The sequence below is a fragment of the Canis lupus genome, chromosome 12 (assembly GCF_003254725.2).
Source record: "Canis lupus dingo isolate Sandy chromosome 12, ASM325472v2, whole genome shotgun sequence".
Lineage (NCBI taxonomy): Eukaryota > Metazoa > Chordata > Mammalia > Carnivora > Canidae > Canis > Canis lupus.
In genome coordinates this window covers 5485996-5498564 of record NC_064254.1, presented here as the reverse complement: position 1 = coordinate 5498564, position 12569 = coordinate 5485996, and the positions used below count along the sequence as shown (strand labels likewise).

The 12569-nt window shown below is 47.9% G+C and overlaps 1 protein-coding gene across 4 annotated transcripts in view; it reads right to left on the bottom strand.

The window, feature by feature from the left end:
• PNPLA1 (patatin like phospholipase domain containing 1) overlaps positions 1 to 12569 on the bottom strand; it is a 45118-nt gene that overhangs the window by 17165 nt on the left and 15384 nt on the right. For all 4 annotated transcript variants that reach the window (XM_035698065.2, XM_035698067.2, XM_035698066.2 and 1 more), the window contains exons 2-5: positions 4562 to 4794; positions 3136 to 3201; positions 1720 to 1929; positions 158 to 218 (exon numbers count right to left, since the gene is read on the bottom strand). In XM_035698065.2, the coding sequence (XP_035553958.2) occupies positions 158 to 218; positions 1720 to 1929; positions 3136 to 3201; positions 4562 to 4794 (570 nt within the window). The remainder of the gene's footprint in view (positions 1 to 157; positions 219 to 1719; positions 1930 to 3135; positions 3202 to 4561; positions 4795 to 12569) is intronic.

The following is a 12569-nucleotide window of genomic DNA, read 5'->3' as shown; positions in this document are numbered from 1 at the left end:
ACGCAAGCTGCCAGGTCCTTGCACCCATTCCCAGCCCTCCTGGGGAAGGGCATCTCGGGTTCTCTTTTTAGGACAATGCTCCTGGACTCAGCCCTTCTACTTCCTGTCTTACCCCACCCCCCAACCCACCCCTTTGGGGGCCCTACCCCGTACTTACTCAGCCGCCTCAAGTATGAAACAGCATCTTCATACCCTCGGTAGTAGTAGTTGTGCAGGATCTGCAAGGAGGGGACAGCAGGAAAGTGACTAAGGCTGCAGCAATGGAGAGAGCCGAGGTCCCCTCACCTCATGGCCCTTGAGCTTTATTTGATGGATTTTTCAGAATGTACCCATCCAGTGTTCCATCCCTCACTATCTGCTGAGAAGTGGGGAGCAGTTGCAGATTATGGGTCCATAGTGACAGTGCATTAATGTGTTAAACCATTTCTAGCTGATCATCAGCTTCCCCTGGGCAGGAGAGATATTTATAGCAGAGCCAGAGAAGGTGCATTTGGGCCATAAGAAGAGCAGAATTTGGAGACTGGGTTCAAATCCTGGTGCTGTGTGGCTGTAGCCTCTCACAACCTCGATTTCTTCACCTGTAAAATGGGAATATGATAGTATCTATTGCAAAGGATTCTGGAGGATTACATGGGTTATCATTGCTCACAAAGCATTTCCATAAAGGGCCAGATGGTCAATAACTTGGGCTTTGAAAGCCACAGATTATCTCTTCTTGTTCTTGTCCTCTTCTTCCTCCTCTTTCTTCTCCTCTTTTTCTTTCTTCCCCTTCTCCTTCTCTTTCTTCTACTTCTACAACCCTCTGAAAATGGAAAGCCCATTCTCAGCTCACAGGCTATATAAAAATAAGCCACCTTGAGAATGGAAGTCAGGCACTGATTGTGAGCAGAAACTCAAGTTCTAGAGGCTCTGACGAATACAATGCATTTGTTCTATCTTTCTTGAACTGCCTATTTGTGTTCTATCTTTCTTGAACTGCCTATTTGTGGATTGCTTTTAAGAAAGTAAATAGACATAATCTTTACCAAAGAATTAGTTTAAGGCAGATGCTGGAATTCCTAACGCAACTGTTGGAGGACAAAGTCAATCAGATGAATAAAATACCTTGTGTATCCATAGCCTGACTAAGTGTAATAGTGTTTTGATTATGAGTTTTGTAAACAATAATTAGAGTGCAAGTCACAAAACTGGCTCAGAGGAGTTAATCATTCAAACAACAATTACTGAGAACCTTCTATAAGCAATGCCTTCTGCAGACATGGTGAGTGTAGTAAAAAAAGTGAGTTAAACGTGGTGCCTGTTCCCAGGTTCACCCTTCTGTGTTGGAGAAAGACATACATTTGGAAAGACATGTAGACTTTATTTTTTTAAGAGCAGTTTTGGAAATTGAAAATTGAAAACAAAACACAAGCCACTGGCTGGATTTGGCTCATGGGCCATGGCTGCTGTTGCCTACATTGTATGTCAGAGTGGAAAAGTTCAGGTAAGATTCCTATCAGCAGTTCTGATATCATCTCATTTTACAAGGGAGAAAATTGAGGCTGAGAGCACATAGGGGCCTCATTCAAGGTCACATAGCTAGGTAGCAGCAAAGCGAGGATACAGGTTTAGGAGGAAGTTTAAGGAGACACAAATGGAAATGCATGGACCCCATTGGCTCCCCAACCCTACCCCTAGGCCCTGTCACCTTCTCCCTCCCTTCTGGGCCCCTCCTCTCACCAATAGGTCTGGCGGGAACAGGGCATGGGTCATCCTGGCGATGTTTTCCAGGGAGAACTGGAAGGAGCAGTTGAACATGCGGAAGTCGTGGAAGATGGCGGGGCAGTCCCGGGGACAGATGTCTTGCTGCCCGCTGAAGGTGGAGATGGTAATGGAGTCGGTCCAGAAGGAGCAGGGCTGCATGCCCGTGAAGCCCCCGTCAATGTAGCGCTATGGGGGGGCAGGCAGAGTAATAAATGCTCATGGGATCAGAGTTCCTTTTCCCCGATCAAGGAGTACCCCCAGGAAATGAGTCCCTTGGGACAAGCCTTGAGACCAAGGTCCAGGTGGGTAAGTGGTGTGTCCACGTGATCCTTGAACCCCCAGCCCAGTGCTCTGTCCCTCACTGTCTGTCCTCAGCCATCTCTATGGTCCTGAGACTGGGGCTTCCAGGCCTCTGCAGGGAGAGGGACATTTATAATCTGGATAAAGCATGAACAAATGCTCCCAGTCACAGCTCCCTCTCCCAGGCTACCCCTCCTGAGCCAGTCAACTGCTAAGGGCAGGGCCAGGGAATGGAGCCTTCCCATGGCCTTTTGAAAATGTGAACACATAGTGGGTCTGAGCAGGCTGGGAAATATCCCCTCTCCAGACTGCTGTGTGTCTACACTGCCTCCCTCTGTTGAGGTCAGGTATCCCTGGCACTCTCCAGAATGACCCTGGCCTGGCCACTGGCCGCCACATATCCCTTCCCTCATGGGGCTTCTGTTGCCTCAATCTTGAACAAAGGACCACAAATACTTCTCTGGGGTGCCTGAGAAGTACACGGCTGACATGTGCAATATGTGCTCCATCTCTTAGCTGAATCCTGATTTCTGGATCTCATTTTCTTTCCATATAAAATGAAGAAGAGACATGGGTTAGATCCTCCTACTCAAAGCATGGTCCGTGGACCAGCAGCACTGGCGTTAGCCGTGGCTGGTCTGAGGGGCAGAGTCTCTGGCCCTGGCCCAGGCCTAGGGAATTAGAATTTGCATTAGTTTACATGACTCCCTCTGACCCCAGGTGATTCATGTACTCTAGCCTAGATGACTTTAAAGGTCCTTGTCAATCACAGTTCCGGGTACCAATGTCACAGGGTCTTATTCTACACCCTCTGTCAAGTGTGAGAAAATCCAGCAAGCCTATGGAGTCTTGACTAGCCAGGCTCAGTAATGGGTTGGTGGGTCCAGAGTGAAGCCCAATGTATGGAGGGAAAGTTCACCTCAAAGCCCCAGAAATCCATCCACACTGGGAATTAGAAGTAGAAAAACACAAGAATCTTTCCAACTCTTGGTCTTCCCACTGAATTCTGAGACCACCCCTCTAATCTCCCAGTTATGGGCCCCAGAGCACTCCTGGGTCCTGGCTCATCCTCTCCCACGCCGAAGCACTCACCACACCACGGTAAGTTGGGGGGATGAGTCCACAGTACACGGGGACAAAGCAGCTGCAGTACAGTGCCTGTGGGGAGAGAACCAGCAGAGATGCCTGAGGCTCTGGCGGCTGGATGGGGAGGCCTCCTCAGCAGCCTGGCCCTTCTTAAATCCAAGACAGAGGCACTGTTATGGGGACCAGAGCCCCAGGTTCAATTCCTGGCCTGGCCCCAAAGAGCTGCGTCCCTGTGAACGTGCTTGGTAGTCTGGTCCCAAGATTCCCCCCCTCCCCTTTTTTTTTTTTAAAGGTATCTTTTTCTTTCTTTCTTTCTTTCTTTCTTTCTTTCTTTCTTTCTTTCTTTCTTTCTTTCTTTCTTCTTTCTTTCTTTTTAAGATGTATTTATTTATTTATTCATGAGAGATTGAGAGAGGCAGAGACACAGGCAGAAGGAGAAGCAGGCTCCATGCCGGGAGCCTGTCGTGGGGCTCGATCCCGGGACTCCAGGATCGCACCCTGGGCCAAAGGCAGGCACCAAACTGCTGAGCCACCCAGGGATCCCCAAGATTCCGGTTTTAAAGAGACAGGGCAGCCTCAGTGACCTCCAGGGTTCCTTCTAGCCCCATATCTCCATGAATTCAATGGAATTCAGCAACCATTAATGTGTGTGTGTCCTGGGCCAGGCTCTGGAATCAAAGGAGGGTAAGATGCTCACCCTTGAGAATGCTCAATGAGGGAGAGTAAGCAAGTAGGTGACAGTACAAGGGTGACAGGGGCTGTGAAGGAAGTGAGCATGGGCATTGCGGCCCCTAAGGAGGAGTGCCCAGCCCAGGGGAGTGCGGGGCAGACAGATGATGAAGGTAAGTTCCAAGGCAGAGTGACTAGTGTCTTGTTAAGCAGGTGAAGCAAGCTGGGAGGGGGGAAAGGCATCCTAGGCAGATGGCACAGCAGGTGCAAAGGTACAGAGGTCTGCTTTGTATATGGTTCACTCTCGTTGGCAGGAGCAAGAGTGGGAGCTGGTAGGTGGCCAGGAGAGAGAAGTCTTGAAGAGCTGAGTGCTAATAAATCCAGGAGGACGTGAGGTAGGTGAAGGAGGTATCCATGCCTATTGCCATTCATTCTTCACCCCCAAGATCATGGCCATGCCAGCATGGGGCTGTGAGTCTGCATGGCAAGGGCCTTGTATTCCAGAGAGGAGAGGGGAGGGGAGATAAGGGACAGAGGGTCATGCCACTTGACCTTTTTGTCCCAAAAGAAAACTGGGCATATCCACAGCACTTTCCAACAATAATAATTCATAACTAAGATTTATATTAATGAGTATAGAATAAGCTCCCAGAGTGCCCTTTCCTAAGTGATAACCCATTTGGTGATATTTCACTCCTTCCAAGAATGGGGGACTGTTTCCCCAAACTGGGCCCCACCCCTTGGTCCAGGCCCTGCCCCTTGCCTCGATGAGCTCTTCCTTGGATGTATACTCTGAAACCACGACACTCTCTCCGTCCGTGAGCCGAGTGAGGGACACGTGGAGCTTCCCTGTGGCGACCTTGTAGGAGTCCTCGGGCAGGACCCTATACAGAAACTGCCGCATCAGCTGCACCATCTTGCACGATGGCGACAAGGGCCCCAGGAAGGATTTCTTCACCTCAGCCACACCTACATTGAGGACTCTCAGGTACTCATCTGTGGAGGAAGCAGAAAGGAGGGGGCAGGTCAGCTGCTTGTGGACAAGAGAGGTCAGTGGCAATCAGGCTGCAGCCAACACGGGAAACCCTAGAATTCTGAGGCAGTGTTGGTCTCTGGAATCAACCTGTCGTTTTACACATGAGGAAAGCAAGGCACAGAAGAATTAAGTCACTGGCTCCAGGGAGCCTGCAGCTAGTCGATGGCCAAACTTGATGCAGGCATCCTGACCCCTTTCATATTGAGGGCAAAGGACCCCATGCCTACCCCAACTTGCATGGAAATCTACCACCAGACTACATTCTTTTGGAGTCTTAGAGACTTTTTGCCCTATATGAGATTCCTATTAAAACACTGATACAGGGGCACCTGGGTGGCTCAGTCAGCTGAGCGTCTGTCTTCAGCTCAGGTCATGATCCCAGGGTTCTGGGATCGAGTCCTGCATCGGGCTCCTTGCTCAGTGGGAGCCTGCCTCACCCTCTCCATCTGCCTGCCACTCCCCTGCTTGTGCTCTCTCTCTTGCTCTGTCAAATAAATAAAATCTTTGAAAAAAATTAAATAAACACACTGATACAGTTGAAAGCCTTCATCAAGTGACACCCTGTGACACTTAGCTTAGTGCCCACAATATCTGTGGGCAGGGAGGGGGTGCTGGCCCTGAGGCAGGTGAATTATAGGGAAAGTGAATTGTGTCTTGAAACCATTGCATGCATCTTCCCTTTAGGACCCCTGGTACAGGCCTGAGAGAGAGAAGGCCGTAAAATATGGAGCACAAACTGCGCCAGGCCAGGCTGCAGGTGTCCCAAGGGCCTGGAGAGGAACTTTCTCCCTCTTTCTGAGAGGAGCACAGTCAGGTCACATAAGAGTCTACATGTGCCAGATGGGGCTTGGCGGGCAGATGTGTTGTTCAGGGGATCACAGAGAAGGTGTTACCTGTCCTCCCAATCCCTAGAATTTCCTGCGGAAGTTAAGGGTGTAATTTCGATGAGAACTGTTATCATGCCAGATTCTCCTGGCAACACTATGAGGTAGGCATTTCTAGCCTCATTTCACTGATCAGGAGACTGCAGCTCAGAGAGATACTATAACTGGCCCAAGACCAGCTGCCTGGCAATTGAACAAAGTGGGATTTTAACCTGGGGTGTGTGACACCAGAACCCACACTCCTTCCCTTACACTAAACCACAGGCTTCTAGAGCTGGGCCTGGACCTGCTCCTTGCCAGTTGCTGCTAATTTCTACCCTGTGCAAGCCCTCTGGCAAAATCAGAAGCAGCAATAGCTCGGAAAAGGATTGCCAATGTTTTAAAATAAATATTTAACTGTAAGAAATCCTATACAGAAGAACTTTCTTACAATTAGTGTCATGGTAGCAATGGTTATTTGGGAAGTTGGGCAGTCATGAGCTCTCTGCCACTGGAGGTAATCAAGCAAAGGAGGGACAGGCACCTCAGCCAGAGGGTTTATCAAAGGGATTCCTGCGTGAGTGCTAAGATTCCTTCCAACATGTGGATTCTGGATTCTTACAGATGCCTGACAATATATCTGGGAAGTCATCACAGTGGATGTTATATTCCTATTTACAAATAGAGTGGCTGAGCCATGGAGAGGTTAAGTGATTCTCTCAAACTCACACACAGCAATTTGAAGACAAATGAAAGCTAGGACTGCGCTACTCCTTCCATGTTTTACAGTTTATCCTGGAGGTGGGTAGGATAAAGAGCTTCAGCATCATTTTATGGGTGTAGAAACTGAGGCAGAGAAAAGCTAAGTGCCTCGCGTGAGGTCAGATAGCCCCGCAATGTTTGTTCTGACTCTAGACCCCACCTTCTTTCCCGGGTGTTGGACTGATCCCAGAGGCCGAGCAAGCCTGGGTTGCCATAGTGACGGCCTCCCGCCTCCCAACGTTCAGAATCAAACTGCATCTGTGTAGTAGAGACTGACCAGAGCAACAGAACATGCTGGCCGTCATCCTGTTACAGGGGAAGGTGTCCCCGGGAGGTGGGAAGGACCTAGGGTTTTAGCAAGATTAGCTTTACCATGTGCCAACTTGTACCAACAGCGTTTTCCCTCAAGGGAGAGCTATGGCCAACTCACCGGTAGTTACGAAGCAACTGCATGTGGATACCGAGTGGCTACGTCACTGAGTTCTTGCCCACCAGACCAGTCAGGACGGGAGTCAAACCAGGCTGGGGACATGCTGTTTGTGGAATTCTTAATGAGCAGCTCAAATGGCCTTGCATGGGTTGGTTGGCCTTTCCCACAATGCCTCTGAGCCAGGAACAACTGGTTCAGCTTGCCCCTACACACCTGGACTCCCCGCAGGAGATGCTCACTGGGATTGATGGAAGGAAATTTGTTCCCATTGCACAAGAAACACATGTTCCTTGTGGCAAAAATAATTTTTTAAAATACAGAAATGCCAAAAGAAAAAAAAAATAAAGTGTCTGGGCATCTCTCCAACCAGAGATTACATCTAGTTTATGTCTTCCTAGACTATAGGTTTTATATGTATTCTTACTAATAATAATACTTACATGGAGTCATACTATATACATTATTTTGTAACTTGGTTGGGTTTTTTAACCTAATAAATAACATCTTTCCACATCAATAAGTGTCTATTTATAACCCAATTTACAAGCGGCATGGAAAGCTATTGTCAGGTTACACCATTATTTGCTGAGCAGGTGCCTGGTAGGGGTTAGCTATGTAGTTTGCTCTTTGCTTTTCTGAACAATGCTGCAGGGAATAATCTCATGCCCCCCCCCTTTATTTAACCTATGTCCTTAATTATTGTCCTTAGGATAAATTCCTAGAGGTGGAAATGCTAGGTCAAAGGCATGCATATTTCATCTTGTATTGCTTATTTTAATCATGGCTTTTGTGTATCACCCATTTACAGTCCATTCTCAGCTATTCAGGAGTGGTGATGGGTGACAGAGACAAATCAGTGACCAAGACAATAGGAATAGTACAGACATCTCCAGGATACTCACATCTGAAAATTGTGCTTTCTAGAAATTAGCAGTGCTCTAGCCAGGATCATGTAGTCAGGGAGGGAGGGGGCAGGAGATTGTCTGATTTCTTCCACTCAGGCGCCCAGTGTCAAATTCTTTCCTGCTGCTCCCTGGTACTCTGTAGCAGAGGCCGCCTCTATCCCTGCCTCTCCTACTTCTTTTCAGGTCTCTCTGTGTCTCTGTCTTTAGAGTCTCTGACCATCCCTTCTTCTGTCTCTTTTTGACTGTCTCTCCTTTTTTTCCCTTTCTTTCTTAGATTGATTTATTTATTTATTTATTTATTTATTTATTTATTTATTTGAGAGAGAGACAGTACAGAGGGAGAGGGAGAAGCAGACTCCCTGTCAAGCAGAGAGCCCAACGCAGGGCTCAAACTTAGGACCCGGATATTATGACCCAAGCCGAAGGCCGATGCTTAAATGTGTCTCTCTCTTTTTTCTCTCTTTTCCCAGCCGAGGGAGAAGCGACTAATCTTCTGGTTAAACAAGTCTCTGTTGGTAGAAAGTCAAGTGTTAAGCATAGCGATTGCTGGGTGCTGGGAGAAGGGATAAATTTAGCTTGCTTCTTTATGCATCTCTGTACTTTCCAGCACCTTCTCCCATTTAAAGGCCTCCTTCCAAGCTGCATGCTGCTGGACTCTAAGACACACTTTCCCACACTGACCACGGCAAGATGGGATTTAAAAGCAGCACCACAGGAGACTCAAGGTTGGCTCTCCCACCCCCAACCCACACTTGCTACATTCACTTCTGCTTCCTCCCACCTCTTTTCACACCTTTTATTATCTAAGTTCGGTCTGTCTCCCAAGCCAAGAAGAAGATTCTTTGGGGGAAGATCCTTATGGTCCTTTCCTCTCTAAGGCCTATCACTGCGCTTTGCCTATGGAAGGCCCTTCAGAAACCTTTGCTGTAAGCTGGGAACTCCTCAAGGATGGATACTCACCTTTCTGAGTATCCATCCACTATCAAGCCTCTCCTGACGTTTGGTGGGTGCCCAATGTTTGTTCAGTATGTGAACAAAGAAACATGAAAACCTGGTAGGGAGGAGAAGCAAGCGATGGAGATGCTCACAGGGAAGAGCTACTCAACATCATTACTCAGTAAAAGCTTGAAGGCAGGATCATCCCAGATAGATGGAGCGACAACAAGGTCAACTGTATTGGTAACTGTGGCCAATTCATCAAATTTTATGAGTCTCTTGTGCCAAGAATTTCAATAGGAAAATAAATAAACAAGATCTGGGGACTAGGAGATTTTAAAGGGCATCTGGAAGCCAGGTCTCAGCCACTCAGACAGTCTTTTACTCTTTTCTAGGACCAGCTCCATTTCTCAGAAAGGCTCAGGCTTCACCACATACTATCACAGGCAAGTCAAATAACTTCTTCCAGTCTCAATTTTGCCACCTATAAAATAGGAATAATAATAACTTAACTGACTTGTTATGTTATGAGGCAGATTGTTTTATTTAAGTCTCTGTGCATAATAAGTGCTCACTATCAGTTAGGTTATGCTAGTAATTCTTGTGACCATGTAGAAGTCTTCTTGATGTTTCTGGCTTTCAGCTTTCTCATCTGAACAGAGGACCATGATGATTGCTGCCTCATATCTTTGCTGAGGTAAGCTCAGGCTTCCTTTGGGATGCAAAAGAGCAAGCACTGTGGGGATGAGAGTGTCCCTCTGTTTCAGAGCACAGTAAGGTGATAGGTAGGTCAGCTGTAATGCAGTAAAGGCACTGTTGGCATCTGCACTCCCTCCATTGTCAACTTGGGGAACCCTACAGATTTAGCAGGGAAAAGGGACAGGGCTTAGAAATATCACTGAAGAGGAAGGAAAGGGATTAAATAAATGTTTATTTTATTATCTTATTTATTTGCTTAAATGTCTAATGTCTTCCACCGCTTCACCCACCTCCATCCCCATCCCGGCTTCCTGAGAGCAAGGATGGTCTCTATCTTATTTATCCTTTTGTCTCTAGCGCCTGATCTGGTGCCGGGAGCATGGGAGGCACTTAATAAACATGAATGCATGCATGCATAATGAATAAATGAAGGGACCTCAGGAATCGAAGGAGGACACTGAGGGCCAGAAAGGCAAGCAGCTTATTCAAGGCGATCGGAGAATAAAACAGCTTCTCTTCCCCTCCTCCACCAGACCTCAAGCTAAGTGAAAAAATCCTAGAAAGATGGGCACTTGGCAGCTGCCACTTTAAACTGCTGGGGAATCTCCTTCACGGGGTGGCCGATTGGGGTCGGCAGTGGGGGACAGATCTGCGGTGGAGGATGGGACCGCGTGGCCCAGTCTCCCGCGGACTGGTAGCCTAGCAACAACCTCCGGCTCAGCCAATCACAGCGAACACCCCCCCCCCCCATCGCCCCGGGCCGCCCCCTGCAGCAGCGGGCGCGGGGAGCCCCAGGGGAGGCGGCGGCGAGCAGAGCTGCGTTCCCAGGAAAGCCCTGCAATTCTCCGAGGCCCTGTGTGGAGCCCCTGGGAGTCTGCTGCTCCTACCTGGTCCCTAACTGCAGGCTGAATTATCGGCTGCCTTTCCCCATGGGTATATTTCCACTGCGCGACTGCACTATAGTAATAAAAATTATTATCTTAACAACAGTCATTTCACCCGAGCGGGTTTTCACGCTTACAATCTCAGTCTATCCTCACAGTGACGCGAGCCCCCGAGGGGTAGTGACCCTGGTTCCTTCACCATTCTATTTCCATACCCTGCACTGCAGGGGCATTGACTGGAAAACAGTTTGGCTTGAAGCGACAGTATTGCCACAGGGAAGATCCATGGAGATCTTCTGGGGCAGCGATTTTTCAGTCAGGGAGCCTTTGTTCCAAAGAAATCTCAAGTGGAAATCCAATACATATAACGGCTTATAACAGGGCCATAACAGTTGAAGCCAAGTGGGGTGTCAGACCCTGCCTGCCGCCCCATCCCACCCTAGGAAGGTGACTGCTGAAAGCACCACCTTGAAACTCCTAAGGTGCTAGGAGCCTAGGTCAAAATGCGAAACCAGACTATTTCTCTTATTTTGCAGGTAAGAAATTGAGCCCAAATGAAGATTAAGCTCAATAAATACAGCCGGATGGCTGGGTGGCTGGATGCACAGAGAAATGAAAAGGGTGGATATACCCTGGGTCACAGCCTATGTTAACAAAAGCTGGAAGTAGAATGTATGACAAAACTCACATTTTTCTACCCTGTTCAGAATGCATTATAGGCTTCAGCCAAAGGCAAAACAAGTCTGACCTAGTAAGCACTTATAAAAAACAAAACCCCAAACCAATACTGTCCTACGGATAATAACAATCTTTCACACAGACCTTTTTCTAACCCTAAGAGTTTGCTAGAGAATTGGCTTTAAAAGTTCATATCTGTTTTTTAAATTTCAGGTTGCCATGGAAACAGCAGTGCCTCCCACTGGTTCCTCACCTAGGTTCCTATCAAGGTGCCCCTGGGGCTCTTTCCAAGCACTTGGGGCCTCACTCTGCCTGTGTGCCTCTCCCCCAGAACCTGGGCACACTCTCCCCAGCTTTCCACTGAAGGATCTACCCATCACCTTGAGATAAAACAAGCAGTCAGGGAATGTATCCAGAAGGTTTTCTGGAACCTCAGAATGTTCTGAGGGCCATTGCCCCTGCTCTTTTCTCTCTGTTTTCTTTGGTGGATCTAGAAGTCTCTTTGGGATCCTGCCCCAAGGTAGAAACCAACATTGTCTCCTTTCTAGGCTGTGGCCTGTCCTACCCTCCAGATTCTCCCTGCACTACTGAGGGGGCTCCTGGGATAATGTGAGAGCTGTGAACTAGTCACCCTTTAGTCTTAAAAGCTGGTTTTGTTTTGTTTTGTGTATGAGGGGGTGGGTAGTCAAGAGACCTTCATGTGAGCCTCTGCTCTACAGACAGAAAGCCATCTCTGAACATCTCTTCATTCCAGATATGCTCAATTTAGGGTGCCACCGCAGAGGAACACCCATGCCTCCCTCTTTCAAACACCATGATAACAAAAGTTTATTTCTGTTGATTGGAGACATTCACTACCCCCGCTGTCCGACACTTCGGATGGTCCGGTCTGTTACCTCCATCTCTCTCCATTCATGCCATAGGAGTCACTCTCTGTCTCCCCTTACCATCCACACAATTTAGCTCAGTCTGTTTTGAGTGGCCTGTCCTGTCTCTCTGGCTAGCTGCATCCTTTGAAGACAGGGCAGGGCCTATATTAAGAATACCCTTCTCTTGGGATGCCTGGGTAGCTCAGCAGTTGAGCGTCTCTTTGGCTCAGGGTGTGATCCCAGGGTCCTGGGATCGAGTCCTGCATAGGGTTCCCTGCATGGAACCTGCTTCTCCCTCTGCCTGTGTCTCTGTCTGTCTGTCTCTCTCTCATGAATAAATAAATAAAAATTAAAAAAAAAAGAATACCCTTCTCTCCCATCATTGCCTAGCTCAGAGTTGATCACTTGGTCAGTATTCAAGAATAAATAAACTATTTAATGTTTCACAAGCAGAGACTATTTCTGTTTTGTTCCCCATTACGCCCCAGCACTTAATTCAGTACCTGGCACACTGTAGGAACTTAATATATGTTTATTAATTTAATAATTTTTTTTATTTTTTTAAAGATTTTATTTATTTATTCATGAGAAACACAGATTGGAGAGAGAGGGAGAGGCAGAGGGAGAAGCAGGCTCCATGCAGGGAGCCCGACGTGGGATCTGATCCTGGGTCTCCAGGATCACACCCGGGGCCAAAGGCAGCACCAAA